General features: G+C 42.9%; 1 protein-coding gene across 1 annotated transcript in view; it reads left to right on the top strand.

Annotated features, from left to right (window-relative positions):
* LOC115424902 (putative DMBT1-like protein) overlaps positions 1-21,275 on the top strand; it is a 31,338-nt gene extending 10,063 nt beyond the window's left edge. Inside the window, exons 4-6 of the mRNA XM_030142295.1 lie at positions 579-890; positions 17,108-17,229; positions 21,210-21,275. Of these exons, the coding sequence (XP_029998155.1) occupies positions 579-890; positions 17,108-17,229; positions 21,210-21,275 (500 nt within the window). The remainder of the gene's footprint in view (positions 1-578; positions 891-17,107; positions 17,230-21,209) is intronic.
* Positions 21,276-24,324: the final 3,049 nt, after the last annotated feature.

The following is a 24,324-nucleotide window of genomic DNA, read 5'->3' as shown; positions in this document are numbered from 1 at the left end:
GATTAAATCGATTTTTTTTTACCCTCTAGAGCTACTGTCCTGCATGTTTGAAGCCTATCCTCAAGCTCTGCAGAAGTCTGAGAACGACCGTCAGGTGTGCTGGAGGAGGGATCCATCTAAAACATGCAGGATAGTAGCTCTGGAGGACCAGGACTGGACAGCCCTGGTCTACATCATGTAATTTTTAATTCAGATGGATTAATTTTTTTTTTTTTCTTCAAACAACTTAAAAACAAATTCAACTAATGAACAAATGTGTGTCCAAAAACAAAGACAGACGTAGAGACAAGAAAGGATATTTCATTGAGACAACACTACGTACGTTGACAGAACAAGTTCTGTTTTTTCATTTCACATAAAAATTTAAGGCAGCCCTTTTACTCATATTTTTTTTACGTTGAAACCAGAAGTTCTATTTTACAGTATGTGTGTGTTTCATTGTAATGTGAGTTAAGATTGGAAAATAACAGTGACTGTTTAACTGATGTTCATCAAACATTTTTAATTTAGGCTGTACTTGTTTGTTTTAATCAAAGACCTTTAAATGTTTGGTAAATATGTGTTTTCTGTTCCTACAGATCACATCAGACTGGTTGGTCCTGGTTCTACTCGGTGCTCTGGTAGGGTTGAGGTCTTCCATGGTGGTACCTGGGGAACAGTCTGTGATGATGGATGGGACTTAAATGATGCTCAGGTGGTTTGTAGACAGATGAACTGTGGGACGGCAGTGAGTGCCCCAGGCTCCGCCCACTTTGGTCCAGGTTCTGGTTCAACCTGGCTCGATGATGTGGCCTGTTCAGGAAGTGAGAGTTCTCTGACTGAGTGTCCACACCCAGGATTTGGAACAGAGGACTGTGAACATGATGAGGACGCTGGTGTCATTTGTTCAGGTGAGAAATCCTTTTCCACTGTTGTCCATAAAGTTGGGTGTGGTTGCTGGTCCTTGGGGCCCTCTTTGTGGGTCCCTGGTCCTTGGAGGGGGTGTGGTTGTGGTTCCATGTCTGTGTTCTTCAGTCTCAGTCTCTTTCCTTGTTCTCTTTCTTTCCTCTGATGCAGTCACTCTGTCACAGCAGATTCATGTGAACAGCTGATGTTGGCTGGATTTGGTTCTGGTGATATTTGGGCAGTTGTTGTTTATCATATTCTGTTCATGCTTTCTTTTCTAATATTCAGCATCTAATAGGTCTTATTTATTTTATTTTATTTTATTTTATTCTCTCTCTCTCTCTCTCTCTCTCTCTCTCTCTCTCTCTCTCTCTCTCTCTCTCCTCTCTCTCTCTCTCTCCTCTCTCTCTCTCTCTCTCTCTCTCTCTCTCTCTCTCTCTCTCTCTCTCTCTCTCTCTCTCCTCTGCCCAGTTTTACTCAGTTCTGGTTCTAGTTATTGTTTCCATTATAATTATCACCATGGTTGTTATTGTTGGTATTGTTGATATTTTCTTGTGAGGGTATGCGCCAACTTTTTTTTCCTTGTTCTCCCCCCGTCACCCCTCCACCTTTAACCCTTACAGACCCAAACGTCCACCTTTAACCTAAACCATCTATCGATCTAAACTGTTTAATTCATGTTGATCCACTAATAATTTCAATCCATGTCAATAATTGGTGTAAAATACAGTTCTTCATCTTTTCATGGTCATCAGATATGACCATATTTGGACGTTCAGAGGCTCCATAGGTACTGTGGAAACACTGTCATCTTCTCCAACATTGATTCAGCAGTCAAACCCATGGAGTTGGATCAATGACAGTGGATGGACACACTGGAATTTTTTTATTAAATATATTAAATAATAAATAAAATGAACAAAAAATGTTCTAAAATAACAAGTTGTGACAACTTGGAAGTTGCACAAACACCCCCCCCCCCCCCCCCCCCCCCCCCCCGAGTAACATGCCCGTTTGCTTCCAGATCCACCCCAGAAATTGTCACCATATCCGTGTCGTCACCTCATTTGCTCGGAGTTGGCAGCAGTTTTTAAATACCACCCCCCCATCCGAATTCCGCGGTCGAGTCGGCACAGCACAGAGTTTCAGAAGCATCAGAGCCCCAGCTCTTAGATCAGACAACAGTACGGTAGTTAAACCTGTTACAACGTCCGCTGAAACAGTCATACTGCTTACCAACTCCATTCATCTCCGTCCGTTCTCCCATTGGCTCATCCACACATCCATCATCACATCCATCCATCCCACTGCAGCAAAAGACAGTCACTCTCATACCAGCACTCCAGCAGCAATAACCTGGACCGGATAACCGACGGACTGGACTGGACTGGACTGACTGACAGACTGACTGACAGACTGACTGCGACAAGACAGTGGAAGACAGAGTTGTGAGTAACTGACTTTTTTTTCCTGCTCTCTTGTTTTAATTTTTTTTTTTTTTTAAAGCCCTGAATTAAAACTGTGCGCTTGTTTTTTTTGTTTTTTTTTTTACTAAGGAACTGAAACGAACTGAATTTTTTTTTTTCTTTTTGAGAAACTGAAACTGAAAACTGAGTGGAATTTTTTGTTTAAATGAACTACGGAAAATTTGAGTTGGGATTTTTGCCTGTTTGGTGGATTTTGTGAGTTTGGATTTTGGGGGGGGGGCAACTGTGTGTTTGAATTTGTGTGTTTTTTATAATCATTGTTTAATTCATGATTGTGAATTTTAAATGGTTTAAATGTGTGCTTTCTTTTTTTGTCATTTAATGTGTAGGGTGTGGGTTTAATTTAGACTCCCATCCTTTGTGGAGTTTGGGTGATAACAGAGACAAAAATTAAATAACTGACTGAATTAAACAACTGACGTAACGTCTTAAATGTCAGGGGAGAGACCTGGCTGGCAGCCCTAAAAAAATATATAGAATAAAATAAATAAAGCTTCAAACTCAAACTGTCACAAAGTGACATGAAAAAATATGCCTTTTTTTTTTTTTAATTATGTAAAAAAAAAAAAAAGCAACATGAACAAAATAAGCCTCAAACTGAATTAAATTGAATAAAAACTAATAAACCCATGCAGTTGGATCAATGCCAGTGGATGGACACACTGGGTTTATGTTCAGGACAGATTGGACTGAAAAAGACACTGTTTATTCAGTTTGATCTGTTTTTACAGAAGAACCTTTGAATTTATTCTGAGCTTTAATGAACATAGAGGATCATATTCTAATAAATGGTGGTAAATTGCTTCAGAAACACAACAGTATTTGTGTGTAACTGATACTGCTCAACCTAAATGTGTGAGTTTCATCTTGTCGTTGTTCATCTGCTGCTGTTCAATCAGGTCATATATTTGCAGGGGTTTTTCTAGAAAAAATTAGTAAGAGGGAGCTTAGGTCGGCGAGGGAAGCTGTGTCACAAGAAAGGAAGGGAAACAAGATGGCGCAGCGGTTTGAAAAGACGCCAATTTGTGTCGTTTTGAACCGTCAGATGGTCTGCCTACTATGTTTACAATAGTTTTGGAATAATTCTATCGTTTTTGATGACCAGGCACATTGTCATGTGTTGTTACTGTGGTAGTTTCGCCAGGAAAAGATCATTTTTGGAAAGATTACATGTTGTGTAAGTACTGTGTTCCATGTAACTATAAGTCTAGTGATGAAAGTGAGGAAAGAAAAAAAACCCTGAACTTTTCTGAATGACTTCACTGAGTAACAAACCTGGTTTGCTTGTTTTCCAGACGTACTGCGACAGAAAATCAACATTTCTATCAGTTTCCTCGAGCCAGGACCATTTGAACTTATTTTTGATTGGTCATATTCACTAATCTTGAAGGCTCACTGAAAATGTTGTTGTGTTAGGAGTATGTGAACACTGAATACATCAGAAGAAAGAACAGAACTTCAACTTTTAAACACAAAAAAAAGAATTTTTTTTCTATCTTCATTCATTCGTGAGATATAAATATTTGAAAATTGTCATTTTCAGGAAAAAAATGAATTTTGAGCAAAAAACTGAGAAAATTGCGTTTTTTTTTTTTTTTTCCAAAGATATTGATTTTCAAGATAAAACGGATTTCCTATTTACATTTTTGACTCTTTCTTATGTACAAACTGTAACACTGTATTAAAAACCACAAAATAAAATAATAATAACAATATTATTAACAAACAGCTCTAAGATATCCCATCATTCCACAAAATGTTAGAGGAATCCACACCAAACTTTAGACCAAACATCTTCTAAAGCACCAGGTTCCTTCTAAACTTTACACATTTACATACATCAGTTATAAGTCTAACACATATTAGTTTAGCTTTTTGATATAAACACTTCAATATTCCTCATTTTCAAGAAAAACAAGAAACAAATGCACTAAATACTGTAGATTTCTGACCTTTCCTTGGCTGCACCAGGTCCTCCTGTTGGACCAGGTCCTCCTGTTGGACCACGTCCTCCTGTTGGACCAGGTCCTCCTGTTGGACCACCTGCTGTGTTTGAGCTGTGAATAATTATATGGACATCTAGTTATTTATCTATGTATGAATGTATGTATTTATTTATTTCCTACTAAAGCCAAATAAACAGTGTCTTCCCTGTGTCCTGCTGACATTCTACAGCTGAATCTGTTCTGTGTCCTCAGTCTGAATCTGAACTCACTCTAACAGATGCAGACTAGCTGTCCTTTGTCTTGTCCCACCTCTGTGTGTCTGTTCTCTCCTTGAATGTCCTCTATAAATGTCTCTTTTCTCTTCCTCCTGTCTGTTATTTTCTCCGTATCACTCCATCCCCCGCCCCCCCCCCCCCCCCCGCTCCTCCGTCTTCCTCATTCTCCGTGTCGGACCCCAGCCGATCCGTGTTCCCGTGTCCGTCTCCCTCACCTTCTGTTTCTTCTCCGTTGCTGTCTCTTAAAGGTTCTTCATATATTGAATTGTCAGACTGTCTCCATAATCATCTTTAAGGCTTTTGAAACTGCACACGGTTCCTGCAGTCGGCATTTCCTCATTCAGAGTGACTGACGCTGTATGCGTTGCCATGGGATACGGTGACTCGAAAACTTCACACCCGGTCCTTCATTTTTCTGAAAAAGCTGCTTAACTGTTTGTTTTTGGACTAAGGAAATTGATTCACGTGATCTGCAACAGCTTCAACTACAGTATAAGAGTGAAAACACGGATTGACGGAAAATCTCATCATTGGCAGGGAAAGAGTCAATTTACCGGAACATATGCTCAGTTTTCGGAAAAAATGGATTTCCGGGCAAAAACCGGAAAACTTTCATCACTAATTAGTGTACGGTGTAACTGTGAGCTTCGGGGTAAAAAAAAAAATAAAATAAAATAAAAAATCGGAATTTCGGTATGAGGGTGCTAGCCAAAAGGAGTGCAGTGCCCCTGTTCCCCGGTTTAGAAAAACCCCTGTATTTGTATTTGAACCTTCATCTGTGTCTCATGTGCTGCTCTGGTATTTAGACGCCGTTTGTCAAAGTCAAAGCACAAACACAGTTCAGACAGATTTAGATCCAACCTGATCAGCCTCAGTTTCCTGTTTCTTCACTCATGTGGACATGTTGGATTTGTCATCAGAATCTTGTCCTGTTTTCATGGCTGTCCTTTGTGTTTTTCCTGCAGGGCTCCTGTCTGAAAACAACAGCACTGCAACAGGTAAGAAATGCACAAAGGAGGGATGGGAACTGGGCTGAAGCTGAACATCCTGGTTCAGGTGGTTTTCATCTGAACAAACTGGAGCCAATGCAGAGGATTCAGGAAGGATGGGTTTACAGAAGCTCCACTGAGCACGCTCAGCTCCTGTTCCTGACATTTGGACAAGTGTGGCTTTAAAGATCCACAAGTGAAGGAAACACTGACAAACAGGAGCAGACTGAACCATTCAATTCACTGACTGAATGAATGAGGGATGAACTGAGTCCGTTTGGACACAAAATCTGTCAGTGGGACTGAAAACACTGTTCACACATGGAAACCACATGTGCTCAATAATCCGGTCCATGTGGTCCACATGGTGTGTTGTGGTTCTGGACTGGACTCTGACTGGTCTGTCTTATTTCTACAGAGTCGCTCCACTTCAGGTTGGTGGAAGGAGTTGGTCGTTGTCATGGTGACCTGGAGATGAAACAACAGGATGGAAACTGGAAACCAGTGGAAGGGAAATACTGGTACAGGAAGTTAGGAAACAGAGTTTGTGCAGAACTGGACTGTGGATCTGCAGTTTCAGTGAGAGAAAGACAGACACGTTCACGTATAGATAATTGGAGGATCAGATCAGACTGTGTTGAATCTGAACTGAGGGACTGTTTTACATCTAAGACACGTTTCCATTCATTCCTGGAGCTGAGTTGTTCAGGTAAGAGCATGAACACTGAACCCTAACCCTTCCACTGTCACTGTGGGCTCCAGACTCTGTGGACTCTCAGATCCGGGTCGGTCCAAGACTTCAAATCACATTTAATGTCAACTCACACAAACTGATCAATATAATCAATCAATGTTTATTTATATAGCACTTTTCATATTGCGAAAATGTAGCACATATAAAAAAATCTGTACAATCCCCCCCCAAACACACACACACACACACCCATATTATTCCTAAACTAAATATAATATAAATCTACAACATTAAACAGATCAAACAGAAGCATTAGTTAAAGCCAAATTCAAAGGTGGGTATTGAGCCTGGTTTTCAAATGTCTACATTCTCTGCGGCCCTCAGGTTCTCAGAGGGTTCTCAGAGAGTTCTCAGAGTGACTTGAGGTTCGGAGGTTGGACTGCAAATGGTCTTACAACGTACTCTATACCCCTAAGAAAAGGTACAGTGTTAACCTTCCAGAACCTTAGGACAATTATAATCTACAAAAATCAGGACCATTTTAGGTATCTACAAATCAGAGGCTTTATTAGGAAAAAAAAAAAGTAAGGATCATAAGACGATTGGAGATGAAATCCTGGATATTTTCCAAAAAGCTTATAACGATGGTACCTACCAAAAGATAACTTCTAGACTTTACCGAGCTCTGTAGAATATAAAGGGAGACCATACTCCTGGACATAAATGAGATGGGAGACAGGGGACAACCTCATGATAACAATGGACGAATGGGACAGAATCTGCAGACAACAAGAAGCTCCCCCTCCTGGAGGGAATACAGCTGGAAGAACTTGACTCGATTCTTTTGTACCCCAGCACAGAAAGCTACACTATATTGCCAAAAGTCTTGTCTCCCCCATCGAAATCATCAGACTCAGCTGTTCCAGTCCCTTCCATGTCCACAGGTGTATTAAATCCAGCCCTAGGCATGCAGACTGCTTTTACAAACATTTGTGACAGAATGGGTCTCTCTCAGGAGCTCAGTGAATTCCAGCGTGGAACTGTGATAGGATGCCACCTGTGCAACAAATCCAGTGGTGAAATTTCCTGGCTTCTAAATATTCCACAGTCAACGTGCAGCTGTATTATAAGAAAGTGGAAGTGTTTGGGAACGACAGCAACTCAGCCATGAAGTGGTAGGCCACGGAAACTGACGGAGCGGGGTCAGCGGATGCTGAGGCGCATAGTGCAAAGAGGTCACCAACTGTCTGCAGTCAATCGCTACAGACCTCCAAACTTCATGTGGCCTTCAGATCAGCTCCAGAACAGTGCGCACAGAGCTTCATGGAATGGGTTTCTGTGGCCGAGCAGCTGCATCCAAGCCATACATCAGCAAGTGCAATGCAAAGCGGTGGATGGCAGTGGTGTAAGCACGCCACCACTGGACTCTAGAGCAGTGGAGAAGCCTTCTCTGGAGTGACCAATCACGCTCTCCATCTGGCAATCTGATGGACGGGTCTGGATTTGGCGGTTGCCAGGAGAACGATACTTGTGGGAGCGCATTGTGCCAAGTGTAAAGTTTGGTGGAGGGGGGATTATGGTGTTGGGTTTGTTTTTCAGGAGCTGGGCTGGGCCCCTTAGTTCCAGTGAAAGGAACTGGGAGATGCTTCAGCATACCAAGACATTTTGGACAATTCCATAATCCCAGTTTTGTGGGAACAGTTTGGAGCCGGCCCCTTCCTCTTCCAACATGACTGTGCACCAGTGCACAAACCAAGGTCCATAAAGACATGGATGACAGTCTGGTGTGGATGAACTGGACTGGCCTGCACACAGTCCTGACCTCAACCCCATAGAACACCTTTGGAGAATTAGAGCGCAGATTGAGAGCCAGGCCTTCTGTCCAACATCAGTGTGTGACCCTCACAAATGCACTTCTGGAAGAATGGTCCAAAATTCCCATGAACACACTCCTAAACCTTGTGGACAGCCTTCCCAGAAGAGTTGAAGCTGTTAGAGCTGCAAAGGGTGGACCCACGTCAGTTTGAACCCCATAGACTAGGAATGGGATGGCACTGAAATTCAAATGAGAGTCAAGGCAGGTGAGCGAATACTTTTGGCAATATAGTGTAACTACTCTGACCAGACTGTATGTTGGAGGTCCTGTGGAAGTACGGTGGCAAACCACTTCCATATCTTCTGGGATTGTCCTTTGGTGGCTCCATTCTGGAGATGTGTCTATGGCCTCCTGGAGGCAGTTCTGAAGTTTAAAATTTGCTTTGACTTTAAGACAATGTATCTCAACAATTTAGAAGAATTCAAGTGTACTAAGAGTGATAAATGGTTATTATGATTACTCTTAGTGGCAAATAAGAAGGCCCTGACCAGAAAATGGCTGAAAAGAGACACACCTACTATAAATGACTGGGCTGATGTAGTGTACAATATATTTGTCATGGAGAGAATCACATTTAGTTTGAGATGTAAAACTGATATTTTTGCTGAAAATTTATCAAAGTGGCTCATGTTGTAACTGTGAGACCGGACTTTGTATAATTTCAAAGGACCCTCAACTTTACTGTAAAGGAAAAAAAAATAATATGGGTTATACGAGTATATTAATGCATGTGTGTGATGTATGTATATGTGGACTAGATGCTGCTCTAACGCTGGACCTCTCCCCGTTGTTTGTTTTACATTGTTTTGTTTGTGTAAGTATTTGTGTTATGGTTTTCTCAAAAACAAAATAAAAAGTAAATTAAAAAAAAAAGGAAGAGCAAGACCATGAAGACATTTAGAAATCATTCAAAGGTCCTTCAAACCAGCCCTGAAACCCAGGGGGAGCCAGTGCAGTGGTTTTAAACCTGTGTAATGTGAGCCCACCTTCTGGTCTTCATCAGCACACGAGCGGCTGAGTTCTACAGAAGCTGGAGGTGTGAAGTTCTATCTGTAGGAAGATCAGAAAGCAGAGCATTACTGTAGTCAGTTCTACTGGAGAGAAAAGCAGGCATCAACATCTACGTATGGGCCGGACACAACTGGACTGACTGTGGCTATATTCTGGAGATGATCAAAACTTGTTTTTACACAGATCCAAAATGAGGAAGAAAAGTAAAAATAAACAACCAATATATCCACGTCCACAAACAAACAGCTGATGAAACATCATGTCACACACACAAGAAACAAACACCAACACATACGAATGTGAGTCCACTACAGTCCAGTCAAATCCACTATATAGTCCAAGCCCCCAGACCCTGGTCTACCTCCAGTCCACTAGAGTCCAGTCAAATCCACTATATAGTCCAAGGCTCAGACCCCGGTCTACTCCAGTCCACTAGAGTCCCTTAGAGTCCACTTCAGCCTCTAGTCTTATTCCAGTCTTCTTCCATCTGTGTCCACAGACTCTGTCAGACTGGTCCATGGGTCCAGTGTGTGTTCAGGCAGACTGGAGATCCGGTCTACCCAGTCCAGGTCCTGGTCGTTAGTGTGTGAAGGACACTTGGACCTTCATGGTGCCCAGGTGGTCTGTAGGAGCTGGGGCTGTGGGTCTCCTGGCTCCTCCAGGGGGCGCTCTCTGGAACAGCGGAGGCTCCTGTGGTGCAGACGTTCACCTGTGAAGGCCATGAGTCTGCTCTGCTGACGGTGGAAAGCTCAGGGGCACAGACCTGCTCATCTGGAACAGCTGTGGACCTGTACCTGCACAGGTGGGCGGAGCTTTGACTGACACCAGCTGACAATCAGTTCACTCACCTTGATCTCATTGTATCTGGCACTTGTATTTGATCAGATCCTGATGAGGTTAGACTGGTGGGAGGAGCCAGTCGCTGTAACGGTGAAGTACAGATGAAAACATCATAGAGAATGGAGAGAAACGTGGCATATGAACATCCCTTTGGCCCCTGGACCCTGAAGGCAGCAGATTCTTATGTCTCGACTGGACTGTGGATCTGCTGTTTCTGTGAAAGGATCTTACTCATTTGTTCCTGTGTGGTTCATCAGCCCCACCTGTCTTCTCTCTACATCTGCACTGACAGACTGTGTGAGAACAGATCGTTACTCCAAAGGCTCCCCCCTGTTCCTCACCTGTTCAGGTAAGTCTACTGATGATGGTCCTGATTCTGTCAGAATTCTTCCATGAGTCCATTCAGGTGTGTTTTATCTGAGCTGGGTCAAACCAGACCCAGTCAGACCAGGTCCACACATTGGACAGTTGGACTGAACCATCAAACACATGCAGCTGAATTCAGTTCCAGTCCATGAACCCCACTCACACATATTGAATGTTCAGTCTGACTTCAGAATGACTGTGTGTCCACCAGCGCTGACGTTCAACTAACTCTAACCTGTGACTGAGGATCCACAGAGTGGACCTGAGGCCTGTTTGAGTCCAGTCTGAATGTAGACAGCGCCCTCTGTTGGAATCCAGGTCAACCACAGCACACACTCACTGTGTCCTTCAGCTCCACATTCAAAACTAAAGGGCCTTTTTATTGGTGTGTTCTGTGTTCTGCTGTTTTCTTTGAGGACGTTGTGGCTCTGGTTGAACTGGTCCACGAGTCCTATTTACCTCCGCCAAGGAGGTTATGTTTTTGCCAGGGTTTGTTTGTTTGTTTGTCTGTCTGTCCGTTAGTGTGCAACATAACTCAAAAAGTTATGGACAGATTTTGATGAAATTTTCAGGGTTTGTTGGAAATGGGATAAGGAAGAAATGATTAAATTTTGGTGGTGATCGGGGGTGGGGGGGGCCCACGGGGGGGGCCCATTTCCAACAAACCCTGAAAATTTCATCAAAATCTGTCCTTAACTTTTTGAGTTATGTTGCACACTAATGGACAGACAGACAGACAGACAAACCCTGGCAAAAACATAACCTCCTTGGCGTGGGGGGGCCCACGGGGGGGGGCCACTGATCAGCCTTGGCAGAGGTCTGCGCTCTCCGAGTGCTTCTAGTTAGTTCCTGTGTCGCTAATGACTGACAGGAGGCTTTGAAAGAGTCCAGATCGCTTTAAAGGTGCCGTATGTAGCATTGTGGCCAAAACTGGTACTGCAATCACATTCAAATACTGGAGAATGTGGTATCCTCTGCACCCCCCCCCCCCCCAGACTAGGGGTTGACAGATCCAGCATGAGCGTCTACTACTTGTGTTTCCACTAATCCACCACACCATAATTTAATACAAAAAAAATCATCACCGCTGATTCTATATCAGTCTAATATAGAACAGAACCAGTCTAATATAGAACAGAACCAGTCTAATATAGAATAGAACCAGTCTAATATAGAACAGAAACAGTCTAATATAGAACAGAACCAGTCTAATATAGAATAGAACCAGTCTAATATAGAACAGAACCAGTCTAATATAGAACAGACCAGTCTAATACAGAATGAACAGGACAAACGTCCTGTCCACTCAAATGAAAGTTTGAGAAGATTCAGGAGATAGAGAAAAGAGAAATGAGCCTTAGGTTTCAGTTTTACTTCCGCCAAGTACAAGCGGCACGGATCGCTACTGTACACCCCCCACCACCACCCCCCCCGGTCGAACCCTGGGACGCCGGACTACCGAACCACCACCCCCCTTCAATTACACAGCGCTACATGCAGAGGTCACTTCCACAGAAACACTGAACTACAAGGAGCTAACCATGGACAGAGACAAGTCCTACACCGGTACCCAGGTCTGTTCACCAGGGCCAGGAGAAGAGACCGCAGTCCGGCCCCGGAAGAAGACACCGACAGTATGGGACCAGGTACAGAGGCCCGCGGTCCCGGTTCTCAGTGGTTCTTCGGTGGTCAGACTGAGGCAGAGCCGTGGTCGGTCTTCAAATTCTTCTCCTCTTTCAGTCATCTCCATGTTTCTAAATCATCTCCTCCAAGATCCTTGTTTTGTGTTCTCTCTTTGTCGTATTTGGAATAATCCCTTTAGTCCCTTTAGGTTTCTTCAGCTCAGACTTTTGTGCTCATAAATGTTCAGCTGCAGCTCAGTGGAACTGCCAACCTGGATGAACAAAGGGTACTGACTCTGTGATTGGCAGACAGGTGATGGGCGGAGCCTCAGACCAAAACATACAATGACATCCTAAACATCATTTGGGGGCTGACACTAAGCTTTAAATGTAAATCTTCTGTCTGGACTACTACTGTCAGTGAGATCAGGATGGAAATGAACAGGATTCCTTCATGTCTGGGACAGTCAAGGCATTTTAGAACGACTGAGAACAGAATTCATACAGACTGCACCTTTAAATTTTGATTTCAACATGGTGTTCCTCCACAGTTCAATGGTTTAGTTTATGTTCAACTGACATTCTGTCCACATTTCTGGAAAAAAGCATTTGTTCAAATACAAATGGACCTATTATCAGTTTCTTTTCAGATAATACATGTTTCCTGCTTCTGTAAAAGTCCACTTTCCATCATCCGTCATTTTTCCAAATGTTATGTGGTCAGTCAGGCCCATAAATTCAGATTTTCTGGTGAGAACTGAAAACCTTCTGCAATGAATGTGAGAACAGGTGTGCACAGACATGGTCATGGGCGGCTGTGGCTCAGTTGGTAGAGCAGGTCGTCCAATGACCAAAGCAGCCACCTGCTGGTGTATGAGTGTGTGTGTGAATGGGTGAATGTAAAGAATTGTAAAGCGCTTTGGGCACCATGAAGGTGTAGAAAATTCGCCAAATAGTTCAGTCCATTTACCATGGTTCTGCACAGGGAACGTGGAAGAACATTGAACATGCAGCCATTATTAGTAGTATTTAGAATTCTTGCATATTGATCCTTCTAATCATCTCTGTGGGTAACCAACCATTATTTATCTTCCATAATTTTAGTATTTATAACTCTGTTCTTAAAAATGAACAGATGTGCTGTTAAGGCTCTTTCAAACCTGAAAGACTATTACTATTATTAAATTGTAAATGACTAGATTTGAATGTTCTAGAGTTCTGGAAATATGGGCAAAAGGACGAACTGACAGAATGTTTTTTGCCCTTTTCTCGCCAGAAATACTAAAAAAGTGCAGGCGGTCCATTTTAGGCTGAGGTGTTCAAGGGTTCCAGAGTCCACCCTCACACTGCCGTCTGTCCAGGGGCTTTTGTGTCTTTAAACATGTGTGTGTGTTGTTGTGGGTCCACAGACTCTGTCAGACTGGTCCATGGTTCCAGTCGGTGTTCAGGCAGACTGGAGGTCCGGTCCAACCAGTCCTGGTCCTCAGTGTGTGAAGAGGATTTGGACCTGAACGACACCCAGGTGGTCTGTAGGGAGCTGGACTGTGGGGCTCCTGGGCTCCTCCAGGGGGGGCTCTATGGAGAGGGGGAGGCTCCAGTCTGGACCAGTGAGCTCCAGTGTGAAGGACATGAGTCTGCTGTCCTGGACTGTAGGAGGTCCAGCTCCGCTGGGAAGACCTGCTCACCTAGAACAGCTGCAGGACTCACCTGTTCAGGTACCAAGGGGGCGTGGCTTTCATACAACAGTGTGTTTCTTTGACTCATGTCTTTGTGTCTCTGCTCAGATCCAGGTGGGGTCAGGTTGGTGGGACAGCCGAGCCGCTGTGCTGGTACTGTGGAGATCCAACACCAGGGACACTGGAGACCAGTAGAAGACCGCTATAAACACTGGGACCTGAAGTCTGGATCTGCTGTGTGTCAACATCTGGACTGTGGATCAGCTGTTTCAGTCAACAGAACAGATAATTCTACAGACAGACCTGTGTGGAGGGTCTCAGTTCCTTGTGTAAAGCTGACATCTGGACTGAGGGACTGTGTATATGGTTCCTACAAACACTCATCTGGTGTGGACGTGGTGTGTTCAGGTACAAACGGACACAAACTGTGTCTGACCTGAATGCTCAGTGACCAGATGGTTCTGACTCTGACATTTAAAGTTCCATCTAATGAATCTGTTCATTTCATCAGTTGATTATTTTGTCTCAGTTCATTATTTTTTCTGTCAAATGTGTCAAATATTGACCTTTGACCTTTGGAACGTCCAGATCCCAAATGAACGTCTTCATTTGGACCAGATGAGGCTGAAAACACAAACAGATTTCACATTAGTCTCATTTAGGACAAAAGGACCAAATGTTGACATGTGAGACTGTAAAAGCACCACATGTGTGTCCTTTTTTACCCATAATGCCTTTGAAGGTCAGCTGTGCTCTAAATGAGCCATTCCTCATGTTTTCATTGGTCAGTGTTCATCCCATCCCAAACTCCTGTGGATCAGATCCATCTGTGTCTCTGAGGAGGATGGATTCTCTGACTGCTTGTTTGTGCTCATGTGTGCTGCTTGGTCCAATCATGTCTCTGTGTGTGGACAGATCTGCTGCCTCAGCCCAACATCTCCCTGTCTGACGGGGTCTTTGGGGTCTACCAGCAGGGGTTCCGGGTGCTGGTGTTCTCCGACTTCACCATCACATGCTCCGTCCAACCACAGTACCAAGGAGGCTCCTTCCAGCTGATCTCCAACACCAAGAAGCCGCTGAACCTCAACCCTGCCGGCTGTCAATCACTCCGCCCACTTCCTGTTGTCCTGCCATGGGCTTTACGCCCATCGAGGGAACTACACATGTGTTTATCACGTGGACGTTTATAACCGCAGCTTCTCGTCATCTCAGAGCCCCGCCCTCTATCTCACTGTCGGAGGTAATGTCGGGATAAACGCACACAAAACACCCACAATGCATCAGTAACAGTCACATGACCATGTTCCACAACGTTCCCAGTGAGCAGAGTGAACAGGTGTGAGCAGAACCACGATGGTAGAACTGAGATCAGGTAAAGCCGGTCCAGTTGAACCTGTCACAGACTGGGCTGAACCAGAGGTTGCACTTGACATTTTTATTGTCCGTCATTTTGACAGACAGGGTCGTAAAAATTCCGTCATAACATATATTATCCGTCATTTCAAATTTTATTTTTTAATGATAAAGAGATATATTTAGTAGTATTTAATGTTCAAAAAACATTTCAATGATGCAGCAGCTGTAGTTGCTGCTGGCTGATAAACCACGTGATATCACGACTCGCATATTATATACGCCCACTTTTAATTGGTGTGTCTGCACTGAGGGTCAGGGTTCAGGTTATATGAACCAGAGATCTACGCACAATTGACATACCATCTAATAACACATGAAAGGGTAGAAAATGCGTACATAGGAACACACCAAATGCCACGGGCGTTTCCTGCTTTTCCGTCATCCTCCACGCATCCGTCCCTCTTTTTTCACCGCGTTATTAATGACATCGGATTTACTGGGTTTTCTAAAATAACTAAGGAGACTCAGCTGTCTTCACAGTTTGCGCAAGAAAGTAGCATCTATTTTTGCTAAAGTCAGCAAAAACAACAACACAAGACTGACACTGACTGAGTAATTGTTCACACTCACCATCAACTGGACAGGGGTCTACTACAGGTGGACTAACTGGACGGGGTCTACTACAGTGGACTAACTGGACAGGGGGGTCTACTACAGGTGGACTAACTGGACAGGGGGTACTACAGGTGGACTAACTGGACAGGGGTGGTACTACAGGTGGACCAGCGGGTCTGCCACAGGTGGACTAACGGTGAGTCATGTGACAGAAGTACCGCTGTTGTATTCAGTGTAGTTGTGAACAGTGGTGCTGTTGGTTCTATACAGGTGGATGTTGGTTCTATATAGGTGGATGCTGTTATGGACTGTTTGATGCCTTGTTAAGAGACAGACAGACCAGCGATTCTGCGAACAGGTTCTGTTCACAGTGTTGTGTGAAAACTTTCTTTGGTAGTATGAGACTGGTGTGTGTGTGTGTGTGTGTGTGTGTGTTCCTTTAAGTGCGAGAGCGGTGTGTGGCGCGTGCGTGTGCGTATGGTGTGAGTGGTCGAGCAAGGTGAGGGAGCGGCAGTTTTGAGTATAAGTGTGTAAGAGGACAGAAGGAAAAAGTGTACTAACATCGATATACTGTGCATAAATAAAAGCTGCTGTCTTCCACTACCGGCAAGGGAGTTAACCCGACATCGGCCCTGGAGGAAATCTGCCCTGTGCTCGCTTACTACGGTCGGACGAGCCGAGCAGGAAAGGTTAACAGTAGATTACCCTCAGTATTTGAATCTGTCAAAATGACGGACGGCCTTCAGAATTTTCCGTCATTTTTAAAAAAAATCCGTTAATGACGGAATATTTTCGGTTAACGAGACCTCTGGGCTGAACCAACAAACACTCCTTTAATCTGAGCTCAGTTCAAAGCACAGCTGAGTTTAAACCCAGGTTTAAACCCAGGTTTAAAGCCAGTCCATCCAGGTTTAATGTAGGTTTAATCTTCTTTCCATAAACACTAATGTCACAGGAACTATTACTCAGGTCTGACATACGACGCTCACGTCCAGGTCCTGTTGTTTCCAGATACAGTTGAAACCAGAAGTTTACATACACTCTATAAAAACACACACAGGCTTTTTTCTCACTGTCTGACATGAAATCAGACTAAACTTTTCCTGTTTTAGGTCAGTTAGGATGACCAAATTATTTCTATTTGCTAAATGCCAGAATATTGTAGGAAGCTCGACAGTGTCTTTGTCGAAGGAGTTTCACATATCTGACGTCCAAAGGAGCACCGATCATTATCTGAAAGTCTCAGGTTCGACTCAGAGAGTGGTAATGCAGCGTTTCTGCTGCTAAGGTTAAATCCTTGCTGCCACACCATACATTTCATACAAAAAAATCATCACCATCGCATTAGACTTATTATTCATATATATAATATATAATGGGGCCAAATAGGCCCTCAAATGAAAGTCTGTGAATCTTCAGGAGGGAGGGAAAAGGGAAATGAGTGGGAAGTTTCATTGTCACTTCCACAGGCGCTGTGGTCCACACCGCTCCTTACCCCCACAGTTTTATAAACAGGACGGAAACCGGCCCAGCCCTGCCGGCCCCCACGCAGCCCCTGCACCTGACCGACCCCCAGCCCAACCGCACATGTGTAACCCCTCCCCCACACACACACCCTAATCTAGTCGTTAATCTAACATTTATACTGGGGTTGTGAATCTTAGTTGTAAGGCCGATACGATACACACCTCGATACAGCATCTGCGATCCGATTTATTAAAGTTACATGTGCAGTGTTTCCTGTGGAACTGATCTGTTGGTGTGGTGGTCTGGTAAGGGGGGGGGGGGGGGGGGCTCGTCCACACATGCACAATTCAGCTGGGTGGGGGTGCACACGCATATGTTTGGGTCGGTAACTGCATGTGTGTGTTCGTCCGTTTCCGTCCTACTTCTAATACTATGGGGGCACAGGGCGGTGCGGTCCGTGCCCCCGCAGAAGTCAAAGTGAAACTTGAGGCTCATTTCCCTTTTCCAAACCTCCTGAGGCTTCACAGACTTTCATTTGAGGGGGCAGGACGTTTGTCCTGGACTATTATATATTACACATATGTATAATAAGGCTAATGCTGAACCCTGATGGTGGTGACCTTTGTTATATGAAATGTATGTAGTGGTGGAAAGGAGTTTACTGTGGTTCAAACCTTACCTGTGGAAACGCTGATGTGGCATCTAGTGAAGCAATATGATAGGATTCACACCCACATACAGAGCGATTAAACACATTCTGATTCAACACATTCATTCAGGTAAAAAAAAAAAATGCAGTGGAATTCAGTGAGCTTGATTATTTATGTATCAAATAAAACCATGACTTTTCCCAAAGTGTCTTTAGTTCAGTTTCAGAACACGTGCCTCACATTCAGTGAAACAGTTCAGACTGTGTTTCTAAAGTCGTTTCTGTTTCTAACTCAACTTCTTACTCCCTCACTGAATCCATTTGTAATGAAATGTATTTATAATGAAGGTAAAACAGAAAAAGGTTCTGTCACTTTAAGAGACACCTGCGCAAGGTATTATGGGATGTACTGTTAGATGTGTATGTGACTGTTTAAGGAAGTATCTGTGGTCTGTACTGCAGTATCTGTGGTATGTACTGCAGTATTCAGTACAGCTGATATAGTGAAAAGTACACGTTCATAATCCAATTCATGGGCGGAGCATGTGCCCGGTGCATGGGCGGAGCTCATACTGTCATGTCCAGTGAACACATCCATGAATCTGCTGCACACGTTAACGTGGGTCTGCAGAAAAGAAAAACTTTACCAGATGAAGAGTAACACTTTTAAATGACAGTACAAATATATTCTATGGAACGGATCGAATTTTATCGATACAAACATTCAGTGACCGATGCATCGTGATATTCTTCCAAACTTTTCATTCACTGTCAGCTTCTCTAACGGTGCACTAAGATCGTACACACCTGTCGGCGTATCAATGCGTATCGGATAATCTTCCATCCCTAGTTTATACCGTTTCAGTTTTATATGTTGGGTCCAAATCAAACCTCTGAAATCTCAGGAGAAAAAAGTACAAAATATAAACATACCCTCCAAAACTTCAGTTCCACTGATACAGATCCTACCACCATCCATGGAGAAGATGAAGCTCCTGGTCTGTCCTCAGGACGGTGTCCAGGGGAAGGCAGCAGTTCTGTCCATAGAAGGAAATCCACAGAAACAACCTGAACACAATGTACAGACAATTACTAAGACAGTCCTAATAATAAACATTTACCTTTAACACGATGAAACTTTCAATATCAAAAGTACAACAGTCCATTGTAAAAATGTCGTTCTTTTTCAGTACAGTACCTGAACAAAAATACCTCAACCCACTGAACTGTGTTTCTTTCATCTTTTTTTTTAAAACATATTTATTTATTTTTTGTTACACAGAGTACAATGGAAACATAAAAGTCATTGAATTGTGTTTCCTTTGAGTCCAACTGGTTGAATTCATGTCAGTCACATGTCTCCACATCCACAGCAGTAGAACCACAGCCCCATGTTAGCTTAGAGAGCCACCTGTTAGCTTAGCTTAGCTTAGCTTAGCTCCACCACAACTCAACTGATTTGAAACGTTTTTACAGCTAATATCAGAACAAGTTTCACATCCTGAGTGGGTTTACACATACCCACTTCATATGTCATCTAACATTCTACATTCAGCTCATAAATGTATTAATCCACTAAATCAGATAAGCTAAGCTAAGCTAAGCTAAACGGCGCTGCTAACTTACCTGGATATTCAGTCAGTGAACAGAGTGAATTCATGAACTTCCTGAACAATTCCCAAGCGTTTGTCCAGTCTAATCTACAGTTGTCAGACAGTTTCCCCTCCGTATCTCTGTCGGTCAGTTTCTTCATTGTTGTGTTTGAATTATTACAGAAATGCGGCAGAAATCAGAGGAATGTCATCCTACAGCTGTGAGGCGTTCAGGGTGTGTAGGAAAACACTGGACTGGGCAAACTAAGGGCATTTACAGAAACTGTGTCATTGAAGTTTACACAGAACCTGGGCTCCATCACCTCAGTAAAACACTGTTGAAGGATGTTTGGTGGAAGTCCAGACAGTTGAATCAGTACGGAGAAGATTTTTTTTTTTTTTTTCCTCAATTGAAAACAAATCAGTGAATAAATAAATTCCACACTGTGTGTTTTTGGACCTGCAGAGGAAAGACTGTGTATGTGTCAGTGGGCTCAGTTTTCATTTACAACATGGTCCAGTGGTCCATTAGTTCAACAGGTTTGATTCTAATGTTGATGGTTCAACAGTGAAGCTGGACGTGGAAATAAACCTCAGCGACTGAATCCAACAGTAAAATAATAGATTTATAGAAACACTTCAGAGAACTTCAGCTGAATCTGGGAGGACTTGGATTATTTCAATGGATCCATTGAACTAAATCAGCCTTTATTCAAGTGGAATAAGTCCAATAAAGCAGCCGTTGGAGGATTGTGTGTTTTTTCATCAGTTCTTCTTGGATGTGAATGTGTTCCAGTTGTTTCCAGGTCATTATTGATCTGATCAGTTCTTTGTCTTTGTGATCAGCAGAAAATGAGCGACACTGTGTTCCATGGACGTCGGTTTAAAGCAGGGTTATCTCAAAACTCCTGTTCTTTCAGGTTCCACATTCAGTCTGATTATATCTGCAGTGGACCAACCGTAAAATAAGAACAGAATAAACTAGAAATAATGACAACTGCCACATTTATGTCTGGTTTTAGGGTAAAAAAAAACATTAAATTATGAAATACTTACTTTTATAAACTATCCAAACAAACAGATGTGAATAAACCTGAAAAAACCTGACATTTCTTCAGATAAATCAGTGTAATTTTCTCAGTCTTCTTCCTCCACTTCTCATTAGTCCATGTGCATTCTGGATCAGATCTCCAAAGACACTAAACACTGAGGAACAGGAAGAAAAGAGTTCAAACTGGACTGAATTTAATACAGACATTTCAGGTTGGACACATTTGTTCAGGTTAGTCACAGTTTATTGGTACAGGAGAGTTTGAAAATGGAAAGATTTTCATAATTTAATGTGATTTTTTGTACTAAACAGACAAAAATGTGAAGTTGTCATTATTTATAGACATAGTGTCTTTTTTTTTTGTTTTTTGTTTTCCCATCAAACCCAGTAGTAAATCTGCAGTGGTTCTTTCTGTGGGTTCTTCTGCTGTTCTTCTTGGACTGTAGATCAGATTGGTCTGGATGTGGAACCCACACTAAAATGAGTTCCACAGCCTGGACTGTGGAATTCTTACACTTGTAAATTCGTCCCAGGGGTGGGACTGGAACCTTTGGGGGGCCGGTTTCGGCCCCTGGGCCTCATGTTTGACGGCCCTGGTTTAAAGGTGGTTTGTATCTGTGTTTCAGACTTGGTGACAAACCTGATCATCAGGGTGGTGCTGGTGGTGTCGGCTCTGCTCATATTTGATTGTGCCTCTTCTTCTTCTATCAGGTACGTTCCCATCGGTCCTCAGTGGATCCGGTGGACTGTAGACGCACTCCACACACACATGGGTCTGAAACCGGACATGTCCTCTGCCGTGTTCCTTCCAGGTCTCCGTGAAGCGGATCCGAACGAAGGCCGACCGGCGACACCGGCGACCGTCAGCGACGCAGTGACGGTTCAGGAGCAAACATCCCATAATAGTGTCGGTTGTTCAGTGTGAGTCCAGCTGATATTTGGGTCTGATCCACAGTTGACAGCTGAACCGATAACAAACGCTTTTCTGGGTTCTGTTCTGATGCTTGATGATCCTTCAGCGTGGCAGCTTCTGTTCACAGTTCAGAGCCGTGGAAACTCCACTGTGTTCTGATCCCATTCTGACCTGCTTTGGAAAAGACTCTGTCAGAAGAGTCCACACAGTTCTTCACTCTGTGGATTATATACTTTGATTAAAACAGCAGAACAACATTTATCCTGACATGGGCCTTTTTTGTGTAAAAATCCGACTTGGATTCCCTGTCGGTGATCCTAAACCTCCATCCCATGGTGGATCTGAACAGTCTGACCAGGCGGACATTTGCTCTGATAAATCTGTCAGGTTTCATTTTTATCTCTGTACATATTTGAGGGATTTGTTTGGACTCCATGTGTGATTGTTTTAGTGCTTTCTTTACTGTCCTGCACTGATTGGTTGAACTGCCTTTAACCCTCCAGTATTCCGTCCACCTGAGGCCCTCACTAAACACCAAGTGTGCATTTTTGGCACACTTGTGGAATAATGTCCAAAAAATGTTCATACAGTTTGTTTTTAATTCTTTTACACTTTTTTTCTATTTCATCAACTTGAGCTGTAAATAAAATACCAATACTCAATAACTGTCACATTTTTAACTCTTTAAATGCTGTGTTTGTAATGGAAACAAACCATTTTTTTGGTGCAAAAAACACAAAAATAATTTTTTTCAATATACTCCATAAAAAGTGGATCATGTTATGGAAATGTTCAACTGATAACCCACACACAAAGAGGCGGAGAGAAAGTTAGAGTTAAAATAAATAAATGCATTTATTGAGAAGTCAGTCACAGAGAAACTCTGTAAGTGAAGTCTGATTAAACAGAGAAAACTAAAGATTATATAGAACCAAATCCAACCCCCTCAAACTATGATGTCATTCCTTACATACATCGTACCACTCCATACTACTCCTTCTCTGCTCCGGAAGAGGTCATGATGACCTCTCCACTCTAACCTTGCTTGGATCCAATCTGGAGTGCATGCGCCATCCTCTATCTACACATTCAGACATTTAGGTGTTTGGGGTTTAACTCAAGGCAAGAACTCCGTCCTGGGTTTGGGGTGTTACAGAGTGGTAAACATCACACATAATGAATAATGACTCAGCATTAAAAGAAGATGTAATAACAGTATAAAATATAAAGAGTATAAAACATAAAAAGTAATTTTTCCACCACATTTCCTCCCTTTTGATTATTCAACCGAATCAATCATGCAAAACATAAAATTTACGTACGAGTATCAATAAATGATTATAAATGATTATCAACCCAAAGACAACCTAATTAAGCCATATTCTCCAGATATTCTCCAGATAAATTATATGTAGCCAAATTTCCAGACTTTGTGTCTTTTTTCTTTTTAGATCAGGTTTGACATTGGAGGACAAATAGCAAAATACTATGAAAAAAATACTATAAACATCCACCCATGATCTATCTGCTTTTGGACATCAGTCAGAACAGTAATTTCCAGCTTCACAATTTTTGTTCATTTGACAGGATTACACGTTGCTTTCTTCATACACCATCAAATCATCATCAAGATCATCTAAGTCATCAAAATCATAATTATCATCATCATCATCAATCACTTCATGCTATACCATACTAAAAGTACCAATCACACTGCTAATCATTGAACGTATTATTGGAATGATGCAACAGGATAATCCGAGGAGTAATACAAACACACCAAAAATCACAGCAATAATTTTCATCAACATTGCCTTCCATCCCCCAGACAGCAGCCAGCCCCAAAAATCCCAGCCTGTTGTAGTGTATGCAGTGTTTTCCTCATGTAGGACTCGTCTAGGGTGATCAAACTGATTGTGGAAACATCAGGTACATAGGTACAACACTGGTCGCCAATAAGATGACAGACACCTCCCTTTTCAGCCAATAGGAGATCTAAAGCTGCCCTATTCTGTAATGCGACAGTGCGGAGAGCTTTCATCTCACTGGTCATTAAACCCCTGTTCAACAGACGCAGTGAGATTCTCTAGCTCCACAGAAAGTTTTTCTATGTACCAAGCTAAACAATCAGGGCCGTACATGGGAATAATACTGATTTCAAACTTATGGCCACCTGAAATCCGATCCCGTTTTACACAGGTGTGAGGCGGTGACATAACTGGGCTGATGGTCAATTTGGAGGTAGCTGGAACCAAATAAGAGAGGTGACATGTACCTGCCCATCATGCTGGGAAATACAAATAAGAGTGTTGACCACACGTCCACACCATATCTGTAGGACAGCCATACCCATAATCAGAAGGAGTTAGAGCTACAGTGGCATTATATGTGGTAGTAACATTAAAAATAAAATAAAATAAAATAAAATAAAATAATGTGTCAGTGGGGATGGTGTACCTAGTAATGCCGTGAGATTGTAAAGGACTATAACTGGAGAAAAGTAAATTTATCAGCCCTTTTTTCGCATGCTACCTTGAGAGTAATGTTACACCCAGATGTGTGTCCCAAATTATACCGTGTGTGTTCTGTGACTGGGGAATGGAAGCAAAACTGTGGAGTGAAAAAAAGATTAGACAGATCTCTGAGCCGAAAAACAACATTTTCTGTACCATAGTAATATTAGTGTCTCTAGAGAAATTTCTTGGATTTCTGAAGGAAGGTCACGTTGGGTCTCAACCCCAGCCAGGGGTACGCCGTGACAGACGGCCACTGTCCATTTTATCATTGTCAATAGTGTGTGATTGATCGAGAGAGGATAAGGAGCGAACAGAGTATCTTCATGTGAGCTGTGTGGCATCAAACTACACACATAGCATGACTGATTAGTGACACGTCGTGTCAGATCACGTGTCACTCGCCACCATGTGTTATCGCTATAGTCGTGGTGATCAATGAGGTGGAGGTCACGTCCGTGACGTCCCCGAAGCTCCTCTGACCCTAGCTGTCCTCCGACA

This window comes from Sphaeramia orbicularis, chromosome 8 (assembly GCF_902148855.1).
Source record: "Sphaeramia orbicularis chromosome 8, fSphaOr1.1, whole genome shotgun sequence".
NCBI classification, from domain to species: Eukaryota; Metazoa; Chordata; class Actinopteri; order Kurtiformes; family Apogonidae; genus Sphaeramia; species Sphaeramia orbicularis.
The sequence above is the reverse complement of the archived record's forward strand: the minus strand, read 5'-3'. Positions and strand labels throughout refer to the sequence as shown.